This window comes from Chondrus crispus, genomic scaffold (genome assembly GCF_000350225.1).
Source record: "Chondrus crispus Stackhouse genomic scaffold, scaffold_36, whole genome shotgun sequence".
In the NCBI taxonomy this organism is placed as follows: Eukaryota; Rhodophyta; class Florideophyceae; order Gigartinales; family Gigartinaceae; genus Chondrus; species Chondrus crispus.
This window is the reverse complement of record NW_005179265.1, coordinates 7,754-25,378: the sequence shown is the minus strand read 5'-3', so window position 1 is coordinate 25,378 and position 17,625 is coordinate 7,754. Positions and strand designations below refer to the sequence as shown.

The window sequence follows — 17,625 nt, the reverse complement described above, 5'->3', positions numbered from 1 at the left end:
ATGTATGGTATGTTACACGTTTTACACGTTTTACACGTGTAGAACGTGTAAATTCGTATAACATGTAAAAACATGTTCGACACGGAAATTGTGTTCAGGGACCCCCTTCTGAAGCGTGAAAAGTCCCGGTCACGCGCTGACGTGTTGGCGTCGAGGGATCTGAGGGTGTAGAGCACTGACCGCCCCGCGTAGTCGCGGTGCTGTACTGTAGCACACGCGGAATGCCTCACTATCATAAGTGAGATATATACCACGTGTAACTGTGTATCCAAACCCCCGCTCGTCTCCGGGTGTAAGCTCCATGGAGCCCTGTCGAAGTACTGACAGTTCTACCCACGTGTACCCGTGTTATCCCTCACGTTAATCGTGCCATTTACCCACGTGTACCCGTGGCCCACCACCACGTGTCACGAGTGTCGTGCCCCTCTTAATTTAAAGAGTATTAGTATTATTATTATTATATCGCGACGTCGACTCCTATATAGTCGACGTCCGACCCTAAGTAAATCCTCACGAAGCTTTGGGTCTACAACTCAGGTTTCTGGAACGGAGTCGTAGCCTCGCGTCGGTCGCCGTCCTAAGACGGTACCCTACGAGCCATCTACGGCCCGATTCTCACCTACCTCTACCGCGCGCGCCCCCTGCTCCCCTACTGTAGCGTGCGCGCCAGCCTGTCCCTACCGCTCCGCCCCTCCTGGGCGTGTCCGCCATTCCCTTTTACCTCTCCAATTCCCTACTGCACTTCGCGCCCGGCCCCGTACCGGCCCCTTACGGGTGGTCTCCCGATAACCCCCCAACGCGCCCCCGAACCCGCGCGCTCTGCCAGAGGGGAACCCAACGCTTCCCCCTCAGTGCACGACAGAGGGCGGCTGCGGTCGGATCGGGATACTCGTAAGCGATACCGACTGACAAGCTCCTCCGGGATATCCGTCCGTGGCGTCCAGGACGGTTCATCGTAACCCGTCCATTTCACGAGGAATTCGAGGTTCCCGTTCTGCGTCGTGCGGTGGTCAATAATACGGTCGACCATGTATGTTGGACCCTCGTGTACCTTTTGCGAGAGGTGTGCCTCGGTAGCTTGCGGGATTCCGTCCGCTGTGGGGTTCGTTCGTGACCCAGGCGATGTGTCAAAAGGGGGTGCCGCAAAGGTGTGGCGGTCTGCAGAAACACGTTCTATTACGGCGTTTCGATCGATAGTGACAGTACGTTTGTCATTCTTGAGAACTCTGTAGGGCCCCTCGGCCGGATGTTTTAGCTTCCCAGGCTTCGTCACGCCGTCCGTGGAGTCGAGGAAACGTGATCCCCTGCCCGCAGCGTAGCTTTCGTCCTTCGAATACGTTTGTCGAAGTCACATTTGTATCGAGCCTGCGTACGTTGCAGGCTTGAATATGCCTTCCGAATGGACGTGTCCAGTCGTTGCTTGAAATCTTCACGGGTCGTGCTGTCTGGTGCCTTCCGTACTCGCGCAGAGTGGCGTAGCGAAAACTCTGGGGGTGGCCTCGTCAGTACTAAATCGAACGGCGTCGTGCGGGTAGATCTGTGAAAGTGACAATTGTATGCGTAGGTAAGCGAGGTAGCGTATTTGTCCCAGTCGTTTTGGTGTTCATTAACGTAGTTTCGTAGCATGGCGACGATAGTCCGATTGTAACGTGCCGTCTGACCATTCGTTTGGAGATGATATGCAGGCGTGAAGAGGTTCGTTACCCCAAGCATATCACAAACGGATTGGAAAAAACGAGATGAGAATTGCGGACCGTTGTCCGAAAGCAACGTCTTAGGGACACCATATTTGAACACCCATGACTCGCAGAATGCCACGGCGACAACGTACGCGGAGACGCTGCGCAATGCGACTACTTGTGTCAACTTTGTAAAGCGATCGGTGATCACAAGCAGGTACTTACGCCCCCGCTTGGACTTGGGTAACGGTCCCAAAATGTCGATCGCGACAGATTCCAATGGCGCCGTAGCCGGGAAGAGCTTCAGGCGGTTGAGTCTCTTCCTCAACCGAACTCGGTTCTTTGCGTGATGGCGGCAATTGCGGACCGTCGATGCGACGTCTACTACCATATGCGGCCAGTAGTACGAGCGTCGCAAAACGTAGTACATCCTGTTTTGGCCCGGTTGGCCAGCAATGACAGGCTCGTGTGTCAATGAAAGTAGACGGGCACGTAGTGATTTAGGTACAACGATCTGTACAATTTCCCGGTCGTAAGGGTTCCGACGTTTCAAGAGACCATCGTGGTCTTCGAGGAAATTGGAGTCGTACTTCCAGTGCTGTCGCGCTAGCACCGTCTGGCAGAAATCGTTTCGCTTCTGCTCTTCGGCGAGCTCTTGGAGCGTGAGAGGTGCGGGTAGACGATCAACGGCTGGCGCTTCACCATACTGTTCTTCGTTCTCCACGTCGTATGGGCCTTGAATATCGATGTCGACATCGTCCAATTCGTCGTTCTTTGCGTTGTCCTCTGGCCTGTCGACCTGTCCTGTGCTCAGCGTGTTGTTTGTTGCCGTTGCGGACGCACCTGCTCTGGTCGTAACCATGACCTGCTCAGTTCTGTGTTCACAGTGCTCCGTGCACGTGTGGTCACGTAATTTGTCTGAGACGTCTGTTACCGTCATAGTGTTGATCGATGTCGCGGGTTGGACATAGAACGTGGGTATGTCGTCTTCGACAGGGCGTTGCGGTCTACGACGTAGAGATATCAATCGAGACAGCGCATCCGGCACTTGGTGGACGCGTCCTGGTCGGTACTTGATGGTGAAATCGAACTCGGCCAAACGTAGCCTCCACCGTGTCAGACGTCCAGACGATTCTGTCAGGGTCATGAGACAACGCAAGGCATCATGATCCGTTCTTACCTTGAAACGCGTGGCTTCGACATATGGGCGTAACGACGTGATTGCCCAGACGACGGCGTAGCTTTCGGGTTCCGTAGCTGAATAATTTCGTTCGCTGTCGTTCAGCGCATAAGACCAGTAACCGACAGGTCGCCAGTCTCCGGGCTCGTCTTGTTCTTGCAGGAGCGTGCAGCCGAGCTGATAGGCGGATGCGTCCGTGTCGATCACGTAAGGCTTGCCAAGACGTGGCAGCGACAGGACGGGTGGCGATATCATCCTGGCTTTCAGAGTTCGAAAGCTACGAGCTGTTCTTCCGTGGGGCGATCCCAGTCTACGTTTGCGGATTTTCGCGTCATATCCGTAAGCGGACATCTTGGAGAAGTCCTTCACAAGACGACGATACACGTTACAAGCCCCAAGGAATGACCAGACCTGCGTCAAGATCTGGGGAAACTTCGCATCCCTAAACAAATCTGCTGCCTCGTCGGCCACTTGAAGTTTTCCGGGTGATATTACGTGACCTAGGTAACGAACCTTTTCTTGGAAGAACGCACACTTCTCCACTTTTAACGATATTCCTGCCGAATGTAGCATGGTGAGCACGCAGTTCAGATGTTGGGAGTGTTCCTCGAACGTACGGGAGAACACGATCACATCGTCGAGGTACACGAGGCACATCTGCCACCGAACCCCGGAGAGTATAATATCGAGCGCCCTTTCGAAAGTTGCAGGCCCGTTCTTGAGTCCAAATGGCATACGGAGATACCGGAACGTTCCGAGGTACGTCGTGAACGTGGTCTTATCGAGGTCCTCTTTAGCGATCGGGATCTGCCAATAGCCAGAATTTGCAGTCTAACGTAGAAAAGACCCTCGCGTTCCCGAGCGAGTCTATGCAGTCATCCATACGAGGTAGGGGGTAGGCGTCGGCCAACGTTTTGGAATTCAGCCATCGATAGTCGACACAAAAACGCAACGTGCCATCCTTCTTAGGTACAAGTACCACTGGTGACGCCCATTCCGATGTGGCGGGCTCGATGACTCCTGCGTTGAGCATCTTCGTGACCTCGACGGCCACTTTCGTACGCATGGCGGGGCCTTGTCGATAAGGCATAGAAAGAATGGGTTTCGTACCCGCCACCAAGTCGATACGGTGTTCTGTAGCGTTGATGGTGCCCAGGGATCCGTTCCACATAGCCGAATGCTTACGAGGAATCTTCATAATTTCGCACCTCAGTGACCCATACTTAGCGCGGGACAGGTCGACTCTTGATTCCCACTCTTCACGATGAGGGGTTCTTCATCCCGAGTACCTCGTTTCGACGGTTCGTCCGCTCCTGTGTCCTTGGCACTGCCCTGAGTTGGCGAGGTATGCGACAGCGGAGAAATGTTGGGCACACGGCCGATCTCTTCGGCTACTCCACGCTCGGGTGTAAGGATTTCCAACGGGCTACGTTTCGCGTACCCCAGGACCGCGTTCTTAGGGATCCTCCTTGGCTTGTGCGAGAAATTGGCAACGATGACATGGAACGTACGATTTGGCATTACGTCCACGACGCCATTTGTGAGACGTACTCTCTGACGACTTTGCAGGGAAGGCTTCGGCTCCATGAAGACCAGTCCGGATCCCTTAGTCGTCACTTTAACGGCAAACTGCGACATTTCGGGGATCGTAACCCAACGAGCCAAACGGATCGGTTCCGCTTCCGTCCCATGACCGTTGTCACTGCGATTTAGTCGAGACGGTTTTTTCGGTGAGGCCCCCTCTCCTCCAGGGAACCCTTCCACGCTATTTGCGACTACAACTGCGACAGCGCCTCCACGACGTAGTTCCAGACGTTGGTTGACCACGTCGATCGAGGCAACGTGTACGTCTATAAACGAGGTCCCGAGCAGAACATCGACTGCCAGGGCCTCCGCTACCACGAAAGGTAGCCGGTAGGTGACGTTCCCTAGGCGTACGGCCAAGCGTACGACGGAAGTCAGTTTGAGAGGATTCGAATCTGCTCCAGCCAGGCGTGGCAACGGCGCTCCGGGAATCTCGTATGAGCGCCAGTCCGGGGGGAGGCAATCATGACGGACAAGATTGTAACCGGAACAAGTGTCAATTGCAATTCGATATGGCTTAGATGCATTCGTCGCCGTAGCGATAGATCCATAGACCTTGTAAAGTTTCGAAGACAGAAGGCAAACGACTCCATCAACCACACGTGGCTCCCCTCTTCTGAGGGATGCGTTATTTCGAGGCCGCTTCCTTCGTCCGCGGTGTCGGCGCCATTTCTTTTTATCAGGACGTCGTTCGTCGACATGGTCCTTAACGTTACACGTAGCCCCTCGCGTGGGGTTATCTTGTGGCTTCCCGGACCTTTGAGGTCCGGTCTGATCGTCAGATCGCGTTCTGGAGCTGATCCCTGGAACGGTTGTTTCCTCCGTCGTGAGCAGCGGTTTCTGGGAAGCATTCGTGGGTAAATCACGGAACCGCGCAATCGTATTTACCCCTAATCTTTTCCCGAGGAACTACTGTCTCCGGACGATCTAGCGTCTTCTCGACCGGCAAACGTTTGCCGTGCATCGCGATAGGACCCGCTGGTTTCCCCGTAGTCTATTTCTTCTTCCTGTATGCCACTCGGCGTGAGCATAACGGTGCTGCCTTCGGTTGGCTTGGATCGTTCGTGAGTAGGGCCACCCGTTCGTCACGTTTGCAGGTGGCGAAATCTGACGTAACTAGATCCCGTAGATACATCATTGCTCCTTCCACGTCGCCAGTCGATGGTGGACGCCTTTCGCGGTAATCCTCACGGCGGGGATACCTGGAGGGCGCTCCCCTTTGTTCTTGGCCCGCACGTGGCGGAGGTCGCCGTTGCGAATCGTTAAACCGTACTTGGCCTCGGCCGCCTTGATTGACGAAACCTCGAGAGCGGTCCGTCGCCACTTGTGTGCTGAGGTTGCGCATATGCGGACGCGTCTCCAGCTGATACAGGTAGTTTTGGTACGCGGAGTACAACTGTTGTTCCTGCGTGAGGAACGGGCATTTGTATAACGTATGCCCAACGATCCGACACAGCCAGCAATGGTACTGCTGTGAGTTGGGAGGCACAATCGAGAGTGCTAGGCCCACTTGCTCGTTGGTGAGCTTCGGTACTTTCGCTGGTACAAAGCGTTCGATGCGTCTCGTAATGTCAAGCTCGGAGACGGCTTCCGTGATCGAAGGAGTTGACGTCGTCGCCCCTGTAGTTGAGGACTCGAGGTCTCGGAGCCCGGGTACGACCATCACAGGTTCGAAGCGGTAACTGGCAGGGGCGCCCAACAGACCTGCATTTCCTGCGAGGAGGCCTCGGCCATCACGTTGTTCTTCGACATACGGCTAGGATCCAGAAGACGTTTTGGAGCTAGCTGTAGCCTTGGGTGAACGAGTTGTTCGCTGAACATGGACACCGATGTCCGGCAACGCCTTCCCCGATCTCGCACGATGCATGTTACACTCCGCTAGTGCTATCCGGCGGATCAACGATAAGTCAGTAGGTATGCGGATCAGTTGCGGCTTGCGTCGGAGGTAATGGCAAAAATCCGGAAGATCAGGTATTTTCTCATTTTACTAAATCACTCCGCCAAAACCCACCCAACCCGGCAATTACACAACACGTGCTCAGACTGCAGCTCTCCCTTAACAAGTACCAATATTTTCCCAGATGAACCTAGACTCTCTCTGCATTTTTACTCACACAGAAACGCTCTCCTCCTCCTCCTCGTCTTCGAACAGAACCGCTCCTTCAGCTTCCTGCTCACCACGAACACTGCGCTGCATCATTCTCTGACGTCGCTGACGATAAGACGCTTGAGCGCGCTTTCGCTTCTTGACGGCAGTGTCTGCAATGGCGAACAATCGCTTCAAATACCGCTCATAAGTACGACCATCGGCATCTCGTAGCGGATGCCACTTGATGTGTAGGTTGGTAAAAGCTATTGTGAGACGAAAAATGCTATCGTAGCTGTCCTCCTTCCAACGAAACTTATTCGAAACAACTGCCCATAGTCCTCCCTGACGCCCAAAAAAAATTCTCGACTATCACCCCGTCCGACGCTTTTTTTCGTTCTCTTTTCGATCTGGTATGCTTAAAACTCCGCTGCGAGGGTTTTTCTTTGGTATTATAGTCCTCACATCAGCCTCCATTCCTGTATACCCTTTATCCAGAAGGACTGCCTAGCTATTTGGAAACCTGTCGGAAAATGGGCCGATATCTGTGATCGCCTTTTCGCTTTCTGTCTTCTCTAAAGCATCGTCGTGAAACGCCATCATGTCCCTCATGATTTAAATATCAGCGATAGAGCCAGGGCGATGTAAACTTGCGTATACTGCGAGTCCGTTTTTTGGGAGAACAGAGACTTCTACCTTAAAACCGTATAGCTTATGTTTTCCAGAGATATATTTCTTGACCTCTTCCAGCGTACCCCAGGGCGAAAGCTCTACTGAAACGTCACGTCGGTGGCGTATCTGCACAGCTTGTAATGTTTAAAAACGGTTTTGTCGGCAATAAGACGGTCCATCGTATATCGATCCGCATAATTTGTGACGAAGCGATTGAACGAGAAGTCCGAAATTGTTTTTATCATATCAGAAACCCTCTTCTCGAATGTCGCCGGTTTGATGCCAAACAAATACGCCATTAGATCCCACTTGGCCCCGTGTTTCAACACTGCCATGGTTATGAAAAAGAGATCCTTGGGCTTGATAGGGGATTTGGAACCTCTTCCCCTGTTGTAGCGCTGGGAGATGTGAGACCTCAACTGGTTCCAAATCCCGTTGAACTCGACGAGACTGAAATTTGTCATTTGGTGAATGGCTTGATTTCCGTCTTCTTCAAAAAGCGGTCAATTTGAGGGCATTCGCTTTCGAGATCCTCGTCACTGTCGCGAAGGTCGGGAGCCTCGTCATACTGACTTAAGGCTTCGTTTCGTGCAGCGGTATGCTCTTCGAGCACTTCGAGAGCGGCTGCGGTGGTTGGTAGATTGATACGAGGAGGCATATTGGTAATTGAGAAATGTGAAAGGGGTTGGTCGTGGCGATGAGTTAGTAGACAACGTAATAAGGTATCGGTTGGTGTTGTTTCAGGGTGATGTTGAATGCGAAAGGCGGCAAAAAGGCGGGCAAATTGATGGATATTGTGAGAATCGTTTCTGTTTGCGAAGACATGACGCGCTATTCGGGGAGAGTTGGTCTTTTACGAAGATTACAGTGAACGGTGAATTTGCACAGTTGCCCCTGTGCGCGACAATAGTGGCAATAGATCGTGATGAGTAAATGAAATATTACAAAATTTTTGGGCTCTCGTATAACGTGGCAGCAGCTGTGCAACAGCTGCAGAAGGGGTATGTTTCTACGCAGAGAATAGGTGTATTCGAGGGATGCCGCTAGCTGCTCCCTCCGCCTAGTGCGCTTGTTTGCGGCCAAGCGTTGGACGGCCGAAGCTACGACGTCTCGGGTCTCGGGGGCCAGGCCCCTTACGTAGTAGTTCACGAGGGCGGCGTCTCAGAATACAGCGGTGCAAGCGTACGCTTCGGCCTCGAGCCGATCTGCGTACGAATTTTCGTTCTCATACGGGAGTTGGCGGATGGTCGTGACCTTCTCATAAGCTCGACTGAGAACGTCATCAGTCAAGTACCGCTGGATAAACGTTTGGACGAGTGTGGGCCACGTAATCGAGTCACTCGTCCGGAGAGTACCAGAACGTATGGCACTCATCGTGAATGAAGTGTACAGCCGCTCAGCCTCACGCTCGAGGAAATGCGCAACGACGCGAACGGCGACCCCTTCTTTGAGACGCTGGGCATTGAACGGTATGCTCAGGTCCTTGAGAAATGGGAGGAGGCCAATCGGCGAAGATCCGTCGAATGGCTTCATGGTAAGTCGAATGCCACGACAGCGTCTCACGTATTTCGCCATGTGACCGGCGTCACTTTCCGTAGCAAAGTTTGACGTGTCCTCCAAACGATAGAGGCGATAGTCGACGACGTGTCGGAATTCTTGAATTAAGGTAGTAGAAGGCTCGAGGCCGGGCTCGAGCGGACCGAACTGACCGAAGGGGGTTGCCGCAAGGCCTGGGCCTCTGCGTCCGGAGCGGATCTGAGACGGTAATGCCTTTTCGTAAGGTCTTCCCACGTGGGCTGGCAGTCGATCCCTCAACCGGGCGGTTTGTTCAACGTGAGAGGTTTCTTCCGGAGACCCTCCTTGTTCGGAGCGTTCCATACGAAGAGGAAATGGTTCGAAAGGATGCAACACGATTGGCGAAGGCCGAGAATCGTCGCGAAATCTCGCAGGCGATTGGGTAGACGTGTCCCTATGCTCTCATAGGCCGTTCGCACGTGTGCGTTGCTGTTGTACTTGAGTGGTCAAATGCGCAAACGCGCGCATTTGTTCGGCAGTCGGGCCGCGCAGACGATCCGCGGAGGAATCGTCCGGAATGTGACTTTCGCAGAGAACGAGTCGAGGTTCAATCGTGTCGACGTGAGCACGGAGGCTCTCCAGTTTCTGCGTGAAGGATTCATATCGGCCCAACATCCTGTCTCGTAGATTTCCACGGCATCGTTCGTACACATCGTCGTACACGTCCTCTCCGAGTGCGTCTCGAATGTCGTCGAGGTTTCGAAGCATCTGCTCATACGTAGGCGGTGGAGACGCCGAGGTAACCGGCTGTATGTCGGGACGGTTTCTAGCGACATTAGTGGGAGCGTCACTCCTTGCGGGCGGAGCAGGTGGATCCGAAGCTTCGGAGCCGCCGACGGATTGGTGAGGAGAACTCATGGGCAACGTAGACAATCGGATACTATTGATGCCGTACGTGGCAAATACGTAAGTGATCGTACACTTCTAGGTCGGGAGACCAGTGTAGTATAACACCCCAGCGCTCACCCGACCACGAAGGCGGGAGCGAGCTCAGGGCGTATATTGTAGCTCGAAGTGCGATGTCACCGGGCGTACGTGCCAATAAGCGAATGGGAACGTGTCCCTGGTAGCGTGGTAGAGTCTCGAATGGGTTCGGCACCACAACGAGCAACGGCTGGCAGATCGAAGGGTCGACGCGTGACTCGGCGCCCTTGTCGTCAGGGCGACAACGCGGAGTCCGGATCCTGGCATGGAGCCGCGCTGTCGTAGCGCCTCACCCTCGAGTGGGTGGTCGGAACGTAGAACGGAAAAAGAAAGGGAAAAAGGCCAAAAGACCTACGAAAAAGAAAGGAAAACGTAGAGGACTAGGGATCAGACTTGACCAGACTAGGCCTCCGTGTGCTGTCGATGGTCCTCTCTTCATTCCCTTAGCGGCCTCCTTTATTAATTACGGAATACTGTACCTCTTACACCGTAAAGCGTAACGGCGCCAATACAGAGGAGACTTCGTAACGACTATTTGCGCCGTTGCGCTACAGTACTGTACTTGAGGTACTGTAAGGATCCTTCGCCTTACACGCAACATTAAACGAATCCGAAAAATGACAGTCGTTGTCATAACGTTTGCCACGTTTTTGAAGTTTCCACGCGGACAGTATTTTTGTGTAGATAGGACACGCGTCCTTATGCTACAACCTGCAGACATTGGCCAGGGGACAGCTCAAACTCAGGGGTCGCCCTTTTGATAAATATGTCTCTGCCGACTGGTTCCGATGCTTCTAAGTACGCTTGTCTTATATTTGCGGTCTTATTATCGCAAGCAGCTGAAAAGGCCTTACGGCCTTTCGTGAAATCTTTAACGGTCTTCTTGAGTCCCTCGTACATAGTAGGTGACCTACACAAGACGAACTGTGACACGTCGGTGTGGTCCATGGCGGCACTTCGGAGCAGTCCGAATTTGGCATCGGTGTTGAATGACGCCTTCTCAGTGGGAATTCATCTAGTTTAACGACGCGAGTAAATGGTTGCCGTCCACCCGACTCACGACAGTTATTCGGAAATTTTATTCCGGTTCGGGGACTGACTCAAAACAGTCGAGTAGGACTTTTTTGACCGCCTGGAAGTCGTAGTTTAACGACCAGCGCGCGGAGGTTACTAGTCCGGCGGTCTTGTGCGATGTACACGTGGGCGGAGCGCCCACGTGTGGGGAGTGCGCGCGCATGCCGCTCGGTAGTTACGTAGTGTACGTGTTTAGTAGCACAGATGGCGTCCGTGTGGCTGGTCGGAAATGCTACGTTCGTATCGTGGCGCACGAGTTGGTAGCGTGGTAGTTCGTAGCTATTACGAGTGTACAGAAATGCCCACGTGTAGAGGGAGGGCCCACACGGTAGTTAATAATTGTGGCGCTATTGCTCTAATTGTTTACAGTACCCGGCACGCACTACACGGCAAGTAATATATTGGGACAGGTGTCCGAGGCGAACTCCTGAGGGGTTACGACCTGACACCCGTCCCCAACAGCAAGCAGGGGCACGCTCGCCCTCGTCCCTTTCGGACCAAATCTACGATTGTTCGGTAGTTTTATCCGCGCTGGATTCAAACCCGTTTTCCGTCGCTTCCGTCTACGCGCCACGGATCGACTACTCGAAACTATCCACGTCTGCCACGACTTTTTCGATAGCACCTCTGCATCGGTTGAATCGAGCGCCGCGCGTCCGCGTCGCGGGCTCCCTCGGTGAGGAATCCGCATCTCACTCAACCCAGGGACGAGAAGATTGATCCCACAGTAATCGCTAGCCGTCTCTTTGGGCCCACTATTCTTACGGTACGTATTATAGTAGTAATCGAATGCCTTCCTTTGCAGGTAGCACGAACGTTCCCCGGATGTGTCTTCGTCGGATTTCTCTTTCATCACGACGTTTTCGTAAACAAATAAAAACTTGGCTGCGTCGGCCCCGTGCTTATACCGAAGACCAGGGAAGCAGGACCCGACTGACTGTTGGCGTCGGCCCACTACAAGAATACTATTTTGGTGTCGGTTCGTGTCTTATTTTTTTCGTGTGTGTTCCGCTTATTTTTCTGTGTGGCCCCCGGGAGACCGCAGCCACGGCTTTTATAATGACTGCGTATCCATTGTAGATATTTCCTACAATTATTTCCTTAATTTCCTAATTACTTACACTGAGGCCCAAGGACACGTCCCACACATATGCATGTTGCAGAAATGTGCTCGAGTAAACCCTCTAATTGCCAAATATCGAGTTTCCCCGGATCCCTCTGTAATGTGAGTGTTCCCGATCTACTAATGTCCTCTGAAATAGCCTGAGTGAGACTAACTACAGTACCTCGGTGTACAAAACTGTAATGTTCTGAGCAGTACCTTGATATGCGCGCAATCAATCTGTAATCTGTAATTTTTAAAAAAAGGTCCACGCCGTGCACATCTACAGATCAATGGGGAGCTTTGCGCTTGAGAAACTGACTTCCATGTTGTTGGGGTGAAAACGGGGTACGTCGTCCCGTGTCTTACCCGTGTGTGTTTTTTTTGTGATGTGTGATGTGTCTCTCTCGTCTCGTCCGTACAGGACGACCGAAAACCACCGCATTTATACTCTTTTTGCGCGCGGTCTACAATTACTAACTTAAACTTCCAATTACTTACACCGGTCCCAACCACGTGTCACACAACCCCCCACTTAGGCGGGGCCACGGGCCCCGGCCACTCAAATTTTGCCTTTGATTTTGATTTTTTGATTTTTTGATTTTTTGATTTTTTGATTTTTTGATTTTTTTTTTACCCTCCAGCCTATATCAGCACAGACCTGCGGCTCGGACCCCCCTTCCCTTCCTGTGGTATCTGCCGTCGCTCTCCGTTCGCCTTCTCGCCCCACCCCAGCTTCGGTTTAGCTCTTTCGGGCTCCTGCTTCCTGCGCTGCTTAGCTCTCGCCGCTCTTCCGCCGTGTCTCCGTGGTCCTCGTCGTAGCTTAGACCTCCTGCTTCCCGCCAGATCGAGAGGCACGCAGGTGGGGTTTCAGTCCCCGTGTGCCCTCTTTGGCCCCCCTCATAGCGTAATACGATGGCGAGGACCAAGCGGACAGCGGCGAAGAGCACAGGAGGTAAGCGTCCGCGGAAGCATCTGGCTCTGAAAGCTGCACGCTTCGCCAGCCGCGACCACTTAATGTTCGAGCTCTCATCTCGAACAGATGTAACCAAGGTTTCCAAGACGGGCTCCATGTTCCACATTTGGGTGGCCAGCGGGCATCGCCGTTACGCTGTAACAGAACAAGAGTTCAACAGCCTTCTAGGAGATCATATTACCGCCCTGCTCCACCGCAAGCCAGATGAAGAGGTCTCTCTCGAAGAGATATGGCGTCTTGGTCTCACAGAGTCGTTGTCGGACACAAACCAGTACTGTATTATCGGCGACGGTGAGTGGAACATTGAGTCCATCTACCTCGACGTTGACAACACGTACTATGGCGTCGATGCCGCAACCAACCTTCCTCACCGTATTTTGCTATACACTCTAGCAATTTCCGGAACCGGGAATAGTACAACTCACAAGATTGTTGACGATCTCTTCCAGTTTGGTGGGAGGGACCGAATTAGTGCCTTCTTAAGTATTGATCGTTTTTGCACAGATCAAAAGGGCAGGAGTCTGAAGATGATCCATGGTCGTTCCAGGGCGGTCAATCCTCGGACTCCGATCTACCGCGTTTCCACACACGGGACCGTGCGGTTCCGAGATAATAGTGACATGTGCATCTCCGCCGCCGTCTGCAACGGTCTCCAACTACTAGGGTCTCCAAACCTTGCCGTCAAGTACTGGGATCTTTTCGTACGCAACAGCCTCCTCTTTGAGAGGACCGGCTCTCCGTCGCGTCGAATCCGAGATTTCCATGACGCTGGAAAACACCTTAATCAAGATGAAGTCGCTCTCCGCGGGTCGGGTCTTCGTAGTCCATCTCTCGGACTCCTCTTGAGGCTCGACCCGGGTGTCTATGTCGCGACCTTAGAAGGCTTGCCCCACATAATGCACAGCATCTGCATCTCGACCATACATTCCATTGTACTTGATTGTATGGAGGGGTTTCCGCTTCGGCTCTGCGCCGGCGCGGTCAAAGCATGCGTTGGAGCCGACGGGATCTTCGTTGGCGTCTCCGAACTGCGCCAAGTTCTCGTCGTCACCCCTTCCAAGAAGAAAAGGAGCAGAATTGGACGCGCAAGCAGCCGCAGAGCGCACAAGAAAGCCGCGATTCGGGGTTCGGGAAGTTCCATTCAGCATTAGAGGTCATTGGTGATTCCCATTGTCTCCATGACCCACTCTCTATCTACTTGTAGCAGCAATCAGCACTTCATATGCATTTCACTATCTTTCAATTCAAAGCGTAAAAATCCCTAGTCATTTGCCTCACTGAAGGTGCAACGGTTGCCTCCTGTAGAGGACCAGCCTTCTGGCATGTATCTCCCTTCTCGAGTAGCGTTGATGCGGCGACACTAGAGTGTACCGCGGATGGCGCGCACGAGCAACTCGGCATGGGCCATAGAACTTTGACAAAGCGATAGGCCATTTCTGCATGGGCCCGAGGGCGGCCCCTTTTGCGACCAACACTTCGTCGCCCACATTGAAAGTTGCTTCGCGACCGTCTGTTAATGTGGTTGCAGCTCTGCGCCCGATTATTCTTGTTGCCCGCATCGCTCTGGCTTGCAGGAGTTCCATTTGCCGGTGGCGGATCTCGGAGACTCCGAAGAGAGGCTCTTGGTCTCCAGGCGCCATCCTGGGCAACACCCCATAAAGCAGCTCGAACGGGGACAATCCCACCGCCATCCTCCTGCGACGGTATCCATATAGGACTTGACGTAGAGCATTGTCCCACTCAACAATTGCAGGCGAGGCACCGAGAATCATCTTACGGACTGCTCTCTTCAATGTGCCGACCATCCGCTCTGCCCGTCCGTTCGACATAGGCGCATAGGCGAGCACTGTCTTCCACTTAATCCCGTTTCGTGCCATGAAGGTATTCAGGACCGACGCTGTGAAACAAGTAGCGTTGTCCGAGACAACGACACGTGGTAACCCAAAACAGTGGATTATCTCCTCTTTCACGAACTTCAGCACCTCCTCTGCCGTCGAGGTGACGGTGGCCTTCGCAATCGGCCAGCCAGTCAGGTGCTCCACGGCAATAAGGATGTACCTCCCTCCAGAGGGCGTACGAGGCAATGGTCCTGCAAAATCGATAGAGTATGTATCAAATAACGAAGTCCTGGGAAATCGAAGGGTGGTCTTGTACTTCGGAATTGGTGTGGCTTTCTGACAACCGTCACAACCCCGAACGTAGTCGTTCACGTCTCGGTGGACGGCAGGCCACCAATATCGGTCCAAGACGAATCTCTTCGTCGTTTGCAGATCGCAATGGCCTATTTCGTCGTGAAAGGCTCTAATGATCCTTCTGCGAGCCCCTATAGGCGGATAGCGCGTAATCCATTGTTGGTCCTACGGAACAGTTGTCCATTACAAGCCATGAAACGTTTGGCGCTTCGGCGGTTGAGCCGACGTCGACGAACATCCACTTCCCTCATATCAATGCCCCCGAGGTACCTTGAAATGTCAATAAGATGGGGATACCACTCCATTTGCGCCTCTAGAGGATCCGAAACACTGCAGACAAGATCTCCCTCGTCGTCAGAGTCGACTCCATCCTCGCCCTTGGCTTTCCGGCGGGACAGGAAGTCAGCTGCACAGTTCTTTCCTCCCGGGCGGTACTTAATTTCGAATGCGTATTCTGCTAGGAAGTCCATCCACCTTGCCAACCTCCCGTGAATGTCTTTCTTCTTAAAGGCATACTGCAGGGCTTGGTGGTCTGTTATTAGCGTGAACTTCTGTGTTGAAAGCAGGTAAACTCGGAACTTCTTCAAAGCGAAGATCACAGCCAGGGCCTCTCGCTCACAGGCGGAATACTTCCTCTCGGCTGACGTCATCGTGCGACTTGCGTACTGGATCGGGTGGACTTTCCTGTCCTCTTTTCGTTGGGCCATAACAGCTCCGACGGCGACCGAGGATGCATCAGTCTCCACGACAAAAGGTTGTTCGAAGTCCGGAAACGCCAAGACTGGCGGGGAGGTTAACTTGAGCTTAAGCTTCTCGAATGCCTCCTGCATCTCCGCCGTCCACTTAAAAGTCCGTTTAGTAGACGTGTCCTCATGTAACGGAGCAAAGATCTCGGCGAACTTAGGAATGAAGCAGCGGTAGTATCCCGCCAGACCAAGGAAGCTACGAAGCCCTGTCGCATTGGACGGCTCCTTCTCCCTCTTAATGGAGCTGACCTTTTCGGGGTCCACTTTGACGCCATCTCCGGTGACTATGTGTCCAAGCAGTCGCGTTTGGGACTGTGCGAAGCTGCATTTTGAGATCTTAAGCTTCAGCCCGCTCGTAGCAATCACCTTGCAGACTTCACATAACTGTGAAGTGTGCTCTTCAACAGACTTCGAGAAGACGACTACGTCGTCTAAGTAAACCCTCACGAAGCTAAGCCTTTGGAAAAGCTGGTCCATCATCCTTTGGAACGTAGAGGGGGCGTTCATTAACCCGAACGGCATCACCTCGAACTGAAACGTCCCAAAACGGCAGACGAAAGTCGTCTTCTCTTTGCAGTTCTCAGCCATCCGGACTTGCCAATACCCCGAGAACAAGTCAAGCGTTGTGAAGACCGAGCTCCCCTCTAAATCATCGAAGATCTCCTCGATCTTTGGCAAGGGCCAACGATCGGCTTTCATTTTGCGATTGAGGGTGCGGTAATCTACACAGAACCTGGGTTTTCCGTCTTTCTTCGATGCGATAACGATAGGAAAGGACCAGGCCGAAATGGAAGGGGTAATTATTCCTGCCTCCAACATCTTACGAAGCTCCTCACGTACCACTTCATTGTGGCGTGGCGGAAGCCTGCGTGCAGCGTGGGTAATGGGGCTTGGATCTTCTAGCTCAAACGAGTGAGACACCGGAACATCTGCCGGTCTTAAATCGTCGAGTGACCAAGCTACGATCCCTGAGTTCTGGATAGAATTCACAATGCTCTCCCTGGCCTCGAAAGCCAGGTGGCGCAATTTCTCCCTGAGAAGGGCTACTTGAAGCCGTTCCGGGCCTTGTTCATCTACTCTGCCATCTTCTTTCGCGTTTTCCGAGTCAGACTTTAGGCCCTCTTTCACTAGATCAGGAACCCCATCCAATTCATATTCGACTCCATCCGGTAGCTTGGTGAGTCCCAAATCAGGTTCAAATGGTGGTTGGTCAAGAGTCGCCAAGACAAATTCATTGTCGCTTGTCGTAGACGAGCCAGGTACAGCCTCAGAGTCGGAGGTGAAATCCTCACTATCAGTTGAGGCCGCACTCCGTGAAACGTGTTCCACATCCATGTTGAGGCCTAGTCTGGTGGTATTCTCACCTACTGTCATCTGCACATGTTGCTTACCAAGATCGATGCATGCCTGTAGTCCCTCAAGGGTCGGAAGCCCTATGATCAGGTCGAACGGCGATCCTTTCACGACTAAGAAGTCCAACTTCACGATAAGTTCACCAAACGATGTTGGTATCTGATGAAGCGATCCCAGGCAGGGCGCATTAGCACCATCTGCCACCGTGATATGCTTCTCAGTCGGTTGCGGGGAGAGGCAAAGCTTAGACGCCAACTTTGGCGAGATTATGTTCGGTACGGCCCCAGAATCTAACAGGGCTTGAGCTTCCGTCCCATAAACCTTCACAGTTACCAGCCGCAGCCTTCGAGACTTCGTATCGGCGTGACCTGCGAAAGCACGACCACGGACTCTTTGTTTCGCAAACAAGCGGCCTATCTCCTTCTTCGCGACTTCCGCATCGCCGCGAACAAGCTGTCCGAAAGTGAGTCCGGAAGATGCGT

At 53.0% G+C, this 17,625-nt stretch overlaps 1 protein-coding gene across 1 annotated transcript; it reads left to right on the top strand.

Moving 5' to 3' along the window:
- The first annotated feature begins 12,791 nt into the window (after positions 1–12,791).
- On the top strand, positions 12,792–14,003 carry CHC_T00006104001 (hypothetical protein). The gene has a single exon (XM_005718105.1). It carries the CDS (start codon positions 12,792–12,794, stop codon positions 14,001–14,003), a length of 1,212 nt encoding a protein of 403 aa, XP_005718162.1.
- The last annotated feature ends 3,622 nt before the right edge of the window (positions 14,004–17,625 follow it).

Bases quoted from the DNA above. Each gene is read 5' to 3' on its own strand.
- CHC_T00006104001 (XM_005718105.1), top strand. From the start codon at position 12,792: ATGGCGAGGACCAAGCGGACAGCGGCGAAGAGCACAGGAGGTAAGCGT.